Raw genomic sequence first — 12,177 nt, forward strand, 5'->3', positions numbered from 1 at the left:
TTTCCAATCCGACCTGATAACCTATTCGAAAGCCCGCCTTACAGTCTATATTTAAAATGTATCGTCTATATAAAGAGACGCAGAAGCTGGAATGAGACACTCTTAAACTGCTGATATCTGGAAAATGGTTGAAAATATATGGTAAATCATCTGATCCGCTTTTATAGTGCGTTTCGAGACCAATCGCTTCCCCCTCAGGGGTCAACTGCAACTCGTAACGTCCAAAGAGATTTTGGGAGCCCATTTTTTGACGAATTATTGAATAGTTTCAGTTGTTTCTCAGAAATGGTGAAGAACATCGGAGTAATCATTAGGACCTTTTCAATAGAGCATCTCGAGCACTACGCCTTTTTCGGAAATTCCAAATCGTTTCCAAGTCACAGAAAATGAAATTTTCGGAAACTGTGGTTTTTTCATTAGSTTAGATCAGAAATTCCTAACCTCTAAAGGGATTCAGAGCAATGAATTTCAAAATTTGACAGGCATTGGGGCAAAACACTAGGTGTGAGCGGGGCGAAAACGTCACGTGTGTCAACGCGCTAGACAAAGACACATTGTACCGTTGGCTAAGGGAGTAAGAGAGACGGATAGAATCGCGTTGGACTGACCACTGATCTGGGGTGTCTTTTACTGCTTTAGAAACCCAAAGTCTACCCTCGGAGAAGGTCGGATTTAAACTTCCTCGGGACAGTGGCGGTTACCGAAAAAACCTTGTCAAACACGCCCTGATCCAGTACAGACATCGAACCCATTTTTTCTCCAACCCGAAAAGTTATTGATAGTTCTCGTCGTTTTCCCGCGATGGAAATAAGGGATGCGAAGCGGAAAGCGGGATGATCCGAAGTTTTAGGGGGAACGTTTGCATGCATGCATGCGAGCGAGCGCAAACTCGCCCACCTTTCCGAAACGGGGATCGAGGTTGGGGAGAGGCATCGAAACGGGAGCATCCAAGGTATCACACTGAATTTAATCCTCTTAGAAAGGGGCCCCCGAGTATAAAGGACATCTTAATTCGGCCCGTCGAAATCCCTTTACCGAACGAAAATTTCGTTCGGATCGGTTTGAATGGCCCCCGATGTTGATGTAAAATCGGGACAGATGCTCTTGCATGGACGTGCTGCAGGTAAAGTCCACCAATCGGGTTTCTGTTTCAACAACGTCACTTGTCAATGACGTAGTGAACACGCTGATGTTTAGTTAACGGCATCCCGTGTGCGCTTTATCCGCAGCCCTCGATCGCACAAAAAAAAACGCTGCTGCGGGGAAGTTTTGAGAGATTTAACCCCTGTGAAAAGGCGAGGGAAAATTCTCGAAACTTAGGCACAGGAGAGGGCTAATTATTGCCACCCTTTTCCATATCCTTGATGCTACACTCGGGGGCAAAAGGTGGACGACACGTCGAGTAATATGCCTGATGTGTGTGTTCATGTACGTACAGTCCAGGCAAAGGATGATGGGGTGTGAAGATTCGCATGGGGTTTTGTGTTTTTATGACCCAAACTGATCCAGAATCTTCCCCAAATGCTGCTGCTGATGATGATGATGATGATGATGATAAAATGCCCGGTATTAGAGCGGTAGTTAAAGGTGGGTCGTTGGCTCAGTGTCGTGCTCGCAGGCACTTTCTGGGCGCAAATAAGGGAAACTTTCGTTGAGCCTGGATACGACGCAGGAAATTACACGTGCCCGACACGCAAACAATCAAATAACATTCCGAAAACATAAAGGAAAGTGGCAGGGAAAAATTGCCGCTTTTTCCCCCCAAGCAAAGAAATGAAGTGGGCCCGGGCACATTTTTCGGCTCAATAAAAATTCCTCCTTAACCATGCCGCAGCTCAGGCAGTGTCTATATTGTAATTCCCGTCAAAGTGCTTGCAGGAATTCCCTTTCAGAACAGTTCTCCTCTCTAATTGCGTGCATGGAAATCTACTACTGGTGTTTTTCGCGCTGTTGGGCCGAAGACGATTGAAGTTTCGGCAGCTTCACTGACCTTGTTTAGACTGGTCCAGTCGGGAACGTAGTTGACATCGGTTCTCTCTCTCGCACCCATGGCAGTCCATGGGCAGTGCAAGCTGGCCCGGCGCGGCTGCGTTCGAACTTGCCACCTCCGCCGCTTAAAATCTATGCGGTTTTGAATTGGAAAAAGTTGCGCCAACTGTGGACGACTTTTCAAACTATTAGCCAATAGTAATCAACTCTATTATAAAACAGTTCGGGTGATTTTGTGGTCGTTAGCATCACCCGACTATGCCCAATTGCATTTGGTCGTCCTGTTTGACTGGGCAAAAGTTTGAGTAATTTCCGTCCAATCCGCCTTAATGGCGGGCCGAATAACCCGAAAGATGTGTGGTCTGAAGAGGCCATCCACCTGTCTGCCTGATTACGTGAGAACAGATAGGAAGTCATATATCATCAGGCAAATCAGCCTTAAATTATAAGGGTCTGCAACGTTGGGAAAAATGATGATTGCTCAGGAGGCCGGGAATGTATTCATTTAGGCTGTCGATATGTGGATGATAGAGTAATTATTGTTTTGGGTTTGAACAGTGGAAACGCCACTCGATGCAACAACCGCGATATTAATAAGTTTTTAAGACCTCACAGTTTGAATTGCACCAACAAGCCCCGACCGGATCTCACTATCGGCATTTTAATTACGCCCGAACAGAACGCGGCCGCGTATCCATTTCCCGGTTCCTTTGGGAAATTTGGCCGGAAAATGGAATCGGAGAAACTCAAAGTTGCGGGACGAGCGTGCAATCGTTTACAGGCCCTCAAGTCGGAGGCGCTCCCCTGTCTTGGCCGAATGCTGTTTCGAGAATAATTCCGCATAACTTCAGCTCACTACTTGGACAGACATGGACGTGGTGGAGAATTACTCAAAGTGGCTTTGAGGGAGAAAAACACATTTATTTCGGAATGAATTTGCGACTACAACATGAGCAAAACAAAAGACTTGTAGTCACTGTTCATTAGTTTAATTAGCTTGGATCACGCGACGCCCATCATAGGTGTTGAGCATAAATATTCATCATTTACATGATTTTGAGGATTGGTTGGTTGCTGTTGGATGGCAACTGGCCAATTGGGCGTCCTGCCGCCAAATTAATACAGTTAGATAAGTGCATGTATATGCAAACAAGCGCATATTTATTCCATTCCATTCCATTTCAGTCCATGCCATTCCATGGGCATTTATGCAGATTGCGTGTCATTTCGAACATGTGTACGAATTTGTTTTCCATCGGCCGTCGATATGCCGTTCCGGTTTAATCAATGGGAATTTGCATAATGGCCGGTTGGCTGCTTTTCTCGGTTTTAACACCGGCGAAATGACACCTTTTCAGGGATTCTCACTACAAAGCGCACACCTTCAATTGCTTGGAATTATTCGAAATAGAAACTTGTAGAAACGTGGCAATGTTTCCATGTCAGAAGAGCAAAATATTGCCTTTTAACTGATGTTTGGTGCAAGTTTAACTGCCTTTGTGTTCGGGAGTTATTAATTTTTCAGTCCAGTCATCTTTTCCTGAACCAGTTTGGTCGGGCAGTAAATTGAAAAATTCGCCACAAATTGGGCAAGTTGGGGATTTTTACGAAATTTGCCACTAAAGTCGAGCGAAACGTTCTCTTTCCAGTGCTGCTTGGTTAGCTTTTCGTTTGCTTTTGGTTCGGAAGTTACGAATTTTTAAGTCGAGCAGTGTTTTCCAGACCCAGTTTGGTCGGACAAAAAATTGAAAAATTTGCCATAAATTGAGCAATTGGGGGATTTTTACGAAACTTGCCAACAAGGTAGAGCGAAATATTGCCTTTCAACTGCTGTTTGGTGCAGGTTTAGCTGCCTTTGCGTTCGGGAGTTACGAATTTTTAAGTACAAACATGTTTTCCAGAATTAGCCCAATCGGGAAGTAAATTGAAAAATTTGCCCCAACTTGGGGAATTTTTACGAAATTTGACAGTAAAGTCGAGCGGAACGTTTTCTTTCCAGTGCTGCTTGGTGAATTTTTCGTTTTCTTTTGGGTCGGGACTTACGAATTTTTAAATCGAGCAGTGTTTTCCAGAGCCAGTTTGGTCGGACACAAAATTGAAAAATTCGCCACAAATTGGGCAAGTTGGGGATTTTTACAAAACTTGCCAACACGGTAGAGAAAAATATTGCCTTTCAAATGCTGTTCGGTACAGGTTTAGCTGCCTTTGCGCCCGGGAGTTACGAATTTTTAAGTACAAACATGTTTTCCAGAATTAGCCGAATCGGGAAGTAAATTGAAAAATTTGCCCCAACTTGGGGAATTTTTACGAAATGTGACAGTAAAATCGAGCGAAACAAGTGGAATGTTTGCGAAAAATCCCTGATGAATCCCGACAATTCGAAATTTCTGGTTTTCGCAGAACGGACCTTTTTGCATTGGCTTTTCAGTGCGAGGCGAAAAGTGGGGCAATTGTCGCATTCAATAAACCTGAGCTTGATTTATAACAGCTAAACGTTTCGAATCATTGCCCTCATCAGGGACTTTTGCACGAATTTTCTCATAGAAGGCTTTATTTGAAAGGAGCGAGTTTTGCAACGTTTTCCTACACAGTCACCGTCTTCGAGCAGGAAAGACACCCGTTTCATGACGGCTGAAAGTTTCAAATTCCCTGATGATGATAATTCGAAACGTATGCTAACGTGTGAAGCGTTAAAGAGTTGGAATCGAATAGTGGTAGGGCCATTTGTTGATTAGGGTTGTTGGTTAATCGGGACGGGCACACGGCACATCATTACAAGCGAACATTAAATAATAAAAAGATCATTACAAAAGTGGAATTAAAAGGTCGTTTAATTCATGTCGATAACCGTCCGAGCGAATTTCGTTGGCGTTACGCCGAAAATTGTATTAACCAAATTGAAAAGTAATGTTTCGTGTTTTTCCTCGTCTTCTAATGGCTTATTAATGACACGCTTTTCCTGGCTGAAAAGCTTTCAGTTTTTTTCCTATTTGTTCGGCGAGTTTTTTTCCAGATAGGAACAACGGTTTCGCCTTAAAATCGCCCGATTATATTGGAGAAATCGCGCTTTTTGCCAAATTAATTGGCCGGCGTAATTTTTCCACTTTTCGGCTATCAGCAACAACAATGACGCACTTTGATCGGGGAATAGTGGCGGAAAAAATCCTACCTTCCACTCTTGGTGATCACCATTTCCGTGCCCAGCTTGTGGAACTTCTCCCAAAGGTCTTTGCCTTCGAGGGTGACTTTGGGGTCGTCCACCACCCCATCGTCTTCCGGCTGGATTGCACGCAACGGCCTCACCATTGCCGAATGGTGATTGTGCACAGCCTGAAAACGACATCTACTATGAGCAGAGGAATCGATCCAATTGCTGAACTGCAACTGAAAGTTGATGGTCTGTATTGACAAATTGTCGGAAAATGTTGGAGTTAAAAGCCAAAAAATTGCCGTGTTTTCCCGTTCAAATCTGGGGTGGATGGACATTGACATTCTGTCCAACTTTGGCCAGTGACGCGACTTTCTATCGCAAAAAATGTGGAAGTTAACGCGAAATTGAGCGCCCGGTATGCGTGGAACGAGGCCAAACGACTGCGATAGAAAGAGAAAGAGCAGGGGCTGATATGTCATTTTGACGAGCGATGCCTGTTGACAGGGGACAGGCCGCCATTTTGAAGTGGTATACAGGGCCGGTTCAATAAGGAATCATTGCTTGGGTGTCTCCTTTAGACTGTTGAAAATTTTCGGATAGTTTTTGTCATTATTCTGAACACATCTGGAACCGAGAATTGGCTAAGATTTAAAGGCCAAATTTGCCTTTAAAGGCTTGAAAAAGGCCTAAAAGTTACAGACGTCGTTAGATAAGCAAAAAATTTGAAAAATTAAACGGCTCGAATTTATGGAAGTTCGAGCGAAAACATTCGAATATGAATGAGAAAAATGAGTCGCACAGTCGTTGCAAGTCGCTTCGTCTCCCATGGCGACTGAAGAGTGACGACAAAGTGAGCAAAAGCGGATAAAGAAGCATTGCAAAAAATGGGACTAAAACTGGTCTTTGTGGCATTAGACTCAAGATGGCGACTGAATGAGTGGAACAAGGAACACCATAATCGAAGTGTCTGCGACAGTAAGAGAAAGCGCTCATTGAGTAGGTAGGTACCTACGCGGGGCAGAGTGAAGTGGACAAAAATATTGCCTTTCAACTGGTGTTTGGTGCAAGTTCAGCTGCCTTTGTGTTCGGGAGTTATGAAWTTTTCGGTCCAGCCATGTTTTCCTGAACCAGTTTGGTCGGGCGGTAAATTGAACAATTCGCCACAAATTGGGCAAKTTGGGGATTTTTACGAAACTTGCCAACAAGGTAGAGCAAAATATTTCATTTCAACTGCTATTTGGTGCAGGTTTAGCTGCCTTTGTCTTCGGGAGTTATGAATTTGTAAGTCCAGCCATGTTTTCCTAAATCAGTTTGGTCGGGAAGAAAATTTAAAAACTTGCGCCAACTCACGTAAATTGGGGATTTTCACGAAATTTGCCAGTAATGTCGAGCGAAACGTTCTCTTTCCAGTGATGCTTGGTGAACTTTTCGTTTGCTTTTGTGTCGGGACTTACGAATTTTTAAATCGAGCAGTGTTTTCCAAAGCCAGTTTGGTCGGACACGAAATTGAAAAATTTGCCACAAATTGGGCAATTGGGGGATTTTTACGAAACTTGCCAACAAGGTAGAGCAAAATATTTCCTTTCAACTGCTATTTGGTGCAGGTTTAGCTGCCTTTGTCTTCGGGAGTTATGAATTTTTAAGTCCAGCCGTGTTTTCCTGAACCAGTTTGGTCGGGCAGTAAATTGGAAAATTTGCGTCAACTCAGGCAAGTTAGGGATTTTCACGAAATTTGCCAGTAAAGTCGAGCGGAACGTTCTCTTTTTAGTGCTGCTTGGTGAACTTTTCGTTTGCTTTTGGGTCGGGATTTGAATTTATAAATCGAGCAGTGTTTTCCGGAGCCAGTTTGGTCGGACACAAAATTGAAAAATTCGCCACAAATTGGGCAATTGGGGGATTTTTGCGAAACTTGCCAACACGGTAGAGCAAAATATTTATATATGCATAGACTGCGATAGAAAGAGAAAGAGCAGGGGCTGATATGTCATTTTGACGAGCGATGCCTGTTGACAGGGCACAGGCCGCCATTTTAAAATTATATACAGGGCCGGTTCAATAAGGAGCCGGTTGCTCGGATCGGTCTCTTTTAGACTGTTGAAAAATTTCGGATATTTTTTTTTTAATATTCTGCAAACATCTGGATGGATTCAGACTAATAACTTTTCAGCCTGTCAAGTTTTTGAAACCAAATTTTCCTTTAAAGGCGTGAAAAAGGCCTAAAAGATACAGACGTCGTTAGACAAGCAAAAAATTTGAAAAATTAAACCTTTAAAGGGCAGGAACTTATGAGTGAATATGAATGAGAAAATGAGTTGCACAGTCGTTGCAAGTCACTTCGTCTCCCATGGCGACTGAAGAGTGACGACAAAGTGAGCAAAAGCGGATAAAGAGGCATTGCAAAAAATGGGACTGAAACTGTTCTTTGTGGCAGTAGACTCAAGGTGGCGACTGAATGAGTGGAACAAGGAACACCATAATCGAAGTGTCTGTGACAGTAAGAGAAAGCGCTCATTGAGTAGGTACCTACGCGGGGCAGAGTAAAGTGGACAATTTTGCATGCAAGCTGAACAAGGCAGGAGAACGAATGCGGCACACACACACACACATAGAAATTGATGTGACCATCGACTCACCTGCAGGAGAACGTCCTCGGCGGTGGTGTAGGGATGTCCAGGGAGCGCGTGATGCGGATGGGGAATTTTCGGGATCAGAGTGCCCGGATAGAGGCCGTGAGGGCCGGCGGCCGCTTGCTGAGCCAACAGCGACGGGAAGAAGCCGCCAGCGCCCGGTCCCGTGGGCGAAGTGTTGGAGGGCGAACTATTGTTGGCGGCCGTCAACAACGAGGAGACGCTGAAGTCCGTTTGGCGTGGCAACTGCAGGAACGGGTGGTACGCCATTTTTTTCACGGCTTCGGGTGCGTCCAGCGTACTTTCGAAACGCATCGGGACCAACGTTTAGCGGTAGAGCTGCTCCACCGCCTCTTTCCAACCATATAAGAAGTGAACGGGTGGCGGCGGTGCGGTGCTGCTATCTGCTGCTGCCTGCAAATTACAACACTTTTACTCACTCTTTTTCCATTTATTCTCATTTTGCGGAATTTTCGAGCGATTGATTAGTTGGCCAGTCGCTAACGCAGCTGCCCAGGGTTTTCTCTGTCGCACGCACAGCAGCCTGGCCGCGCGGTCGACGGCTACGTTCCAACTTGCTACGTGCGGCGCTTAAATTATTTGGGTTTCGAGTGAGGCAAAATTTGGAAATTCCGGTTTGGGACGAAACGCTGGTTTTAGGCCCATTTTGCGCACAAAAATCGGCAAGAAAATCTCCGGTCGATCCAGTGGACTTTCCAGTGCATTTTCGGTTTTTTAGGGGGCCGTCAACGAATTTGGTCCTGGCGTTTTCCTGGTGGTATAAGTAGCATGTTCAGTCGACAGCAACTTCTGAAGATGCCAACCGTGCCTGTTGGCGAAACGCCCGAACCAAATTACTACCGACGGCGCCTTTAAAGCCGAAAATTCGCCATTGTTGCGACTGTAGGTAACTTGAAAAATACGTTCTACCGCTTCTAGGAGGATTTTCGGGTGTTTGCCTCATAGTTTTTGCGCGATTTTTTGATGAGAATGTTTTTAGGGAGATGGAAGACGAGTTTCCAGTATTAAACCCAGCAGGCACAGGCGGTTTTGTAAATACTTTGTATAAATGAGACTTTCTTGACAAATAGCCAAACTGCACACGAACAAACCGCGATTTTCCAGCCCTTTCGGCCACTAATTCCAACAAAAGGAACATCAAGTAAATGAGACTAAAACATGGGAATTTAGTGCGGTTTTGGCTTACGCCTTAGTCGGGAAGGCGCGTTTGCCGGCCGACGGAACGTCCACAACAGCAGGAAAAACCGTCAATTTTGGTCACTTTTTCGACGTTTTTCCGCCCTGGAATATCGGGAGCGATTTATTTGCAAATCAAACAAATCGGGCGATTGAATCAGCGGCTGGAAACAACCGAAAAACGTGGCCAAAGCGATTGTTTCGGCGACAAATTTGGGGTTAAATGGATGAATGCCACTGATGATTAATTAGACTTGCTTTGTTTGTCTTGTGTTGGAATTAACCGGGATTGGAACAGTCAGATTGACAAAGTCTGTAAGGTGATTTTTTTTATTTTGAATTTTTCCCAGGCCATCTTTGCTGAGGCGCAAGGAAATCAGCAAGTTTTCGGGTTTTTTCGCGAATTAAGGCCCTTTGCCCAACTGGTCTAAAACGTTTGCTAAATAAAGTGCACACAGTTTTCTAAGTGGATTTTTTTGCTAATCGGCGTGAGTATTTTGTTTTTGGTCGGCTCAGATTGCCTGATTTGATTCGCGTTGAACTTGTTTTCAGCGCAAGAGCGAAAGACGCAAGTTGGTGCCTTGATGGGAGTGAATTTCGGGGATTTTGAGCGCGTTCAAATGAGTGAAAACCTTTTGATCAAAAACGATTTTTCGGTAGTTTAGAGGGTGAAATGGTGGTGAACTTACACTGTGAATCGGTGGAACGCCAACGTTGCTTTATCACAGTCACAGTCACAGAGCACGGTAAAATTAGGGAAAAAGTGGCACTTGGTCGGTCACATTCACAGTTCCAGAGGATCTCGTGGAGTCGCGTCGCGCGTCCGATCAGAGCCAATCACAGTGAATAAACAGCCCAAAAGGAGGCTGAAAACGGGCAGAGATCCGCGCGCGGAACTTCGCACCTAAACCGTATAACGAACAACGGAGAACTATAGCGTAGAACCCGCAAAGCCAACACTTTGCGGCGTTAATGATCCCGACGCTTCGCGATTGGTCAGCGATTTGACACCGACGCACGATGGCCAATAGCCGGGCGACAATTTCCCCCACTCTTTTCACACGTTCGGTGGGTTGGTGCGTCGCAGTTAGGCCTTAGAGGGCGCGGTTTGCGACGCCTTCGACTCTGTGTCTCTGTCTGATGCGGCCGGGGACATTTTTGGTCTTTTCGATGGTGTCTGGAAAGAAAATAGAAGGGTTCAAGGGGGTGGCTGGGGTTTGGGGTGGCTGCCAGGCCGGTGGTGGGGCGGCGCGGGGGGCGGCGGCAGGTAAGGTGTGCGCCGGACGGCTCGAGGTGGTGGCTCGGAAATTTTTCCGGTTTCCGTTTCCGACGGCTGTCGAATTGCGCCCTGTTTTCTTCAACTTTTTCCAGTCATGGTCAGCAGTGAGTAGCGACAACAGCAAAGCATGATTTTCCACAGTTTCCTCGTTTTTCCACCTTTTCCCCAGGTCGACTGAGACCTAATTTTTGTGCAGAAGTCGCCTTCAATCGGCAGAAAGTCATCGATTACGGGCCGACTGAGCAGTTGGTGGAGAGGCAAAAAGTCGATTCGAAGACACACGTACGCCCCTGAATAAGTAATTCATTCCTCGTCTTGCCCCTGGTTTGGCAAGCCAACAAAAACCCAATCAATATTCGGGGCACATGTGTTCGACTTGTTAACGCTATTTGACTTGACGTATTTATTTTTAATCATATCTAGTCGGTTGGCCCTGTTTTTGCGAGAAACCGCGCTCTAATCTCCCCAGAAAATCTAGTGGATTTTGAGCTTTTTTCCAGCAAAACTGGTGCATAGAAAATCGCCTTTTCAGCCTCCAAAAGACACTCTTTGCAGGACTTTTGCTAATCAAATTGTGGTTAAAATACAACGGTGCTTAACCCTAATAGCTGAAATAGCATCAAGATGGTCGCAGATGTTTCCTAATAGAGATTCAGTGTGTCAAAATTTGAAAAGGCACATTTTCCTCTAATTATCTTAGGTTCAACTTGAGTGGCGCGTTAACTGCACACTTTTCTGCTGCCACCTGTAACGGCACTCGATATTTCAAAGTACCGAAAATGTTTTCAAGTTTTCCGGGCATTTCCAAGAAAAAAACTGCTCTTGCACAATTTTTGATTTGAGCACTCATTTCTGAGACTTTCAAGGTTGAGTCAGTTACGCTTTCGCTTGCATTAAAATTTTATTTAAAAAAATCAGGTCTTGGATGTCAATGCAAATTAAACAATTACATGCATTGTAAAAACTGATGATACTATTTTATTGTCAATGAGAAAGATCTTAGAATATGAAATTAAACTCGTTAAATATCAGCATTTTTTAGTTCTTTTTGCAATCGAGTTTATCGCCAGTCCGTTTTGGATCATTCCAGTTAATTATCAGGGCAAATGTAGCACCTTGAACGCTTTCTCCTTGAAAAATTCATAATTTCGAATTTATACCAAAGAGCAACTTGAAAGTTTCACAGTTTGCAGAGTACATTTCAGCCTTAAACTTCTGAGAATTTCACTGAAATCGCCCCAATTGCTGATTTTTGCTGACTTGGAAAAGTCTGTTCTGAAATTGGCGTTTTCGCGCAAATGTGCTTTATTCTAGAAAAATTAATAATTTCGAACATCGGCCGAGAAGCAGGTTGAAAGTTTCACAGTTTCGAGAAGACAGTTCAGTCTCAAAGTGGCAAAAGTTTCCCTGATATCGCCCCAATTCCTGATTTTTGCGGACTCGAAAAGTTGGTACTAAAATTGACGTTTACGCGCAAATGTGTTTTCTTCTTGAATAATTCATAATTGCGAATTTATACCAAAGAGCAACTTGAAAGTTTGACAGTTTGTAGAGTACATTTCAGCCTCAAAGTTCTGAGAATTTCACTGAAATCACCTGAATTTCTGATTTTTGCTGACTTGGAAAAGTTTGTTCTGAAATTGGCGTTTTCGCGGAAATGTGCTTTTGTTTTGAAAAATTCATAATTTCGAAACTTGCTTAAGAAGCAGCTTGAAAGTTTCGCAGTTTCCAGAGGATAGTTCAGTCTCAAAGTCCTAAAAGTTTCACTGAAATCGCCCCAATTCCTGATTTTTGCGGACTAGGAAAATTTTGTCCTGAAATTGGCGTTTACGCGCAAATGTGTTTTCTCCTTAAAAAATCCATAACGTCGAATTTATATCAAACAGCAACTTGAACGTTTCACAGCTTGCAGAGAACATTTCAGTCCCAAAGTT

General features: G+C 44.3%; 1 protein-coding gene across 1 annotated transcript in view; it reads right to left on the reverse strand.

Moving 5' to 3' along the window:
• The window catches only part of LOC109542930 (optomotor-blind protein), a gene marked incomplete in the record, with an annotated part of 52,367 nt that extends 42,232 nt beyond the window's left edge, over positions 1-10,135 (reverse strand). The window contains 3 exon segments of the mRNA XM_048665840.1: positions 5,159-5,319; positions 7,774-8,181; positions 9,654-10,135. Of these exon segments, the coding sequence (XP_048521797.1) occupies positions 5,159-5,319; positions 7,774-8,082 (470 nt within the window).
• Between the last annotated feature and the right edge of the window lie 2,042 nt (positions 10,136-12,177).

Source organism: Dendroctonus ponderosae, unplaced genomic scaffold (assembly GCF_020466585.1).
Source record: "Dendroctonus ponderosae isolate FM_Combo_2020 unplaced genomic scaffold, Dpon_F_20191213v2 Dpon_F_20191213_4, whole genome shotgun sequence".
In the NCBI taxonomy this organism is placed as follows: Eukaryota; Metazoa; Arthropoda; class Insecta; order Coleoptera; family Curculionidae; genus Dendroctonus; species Dendroctonus ponderosae.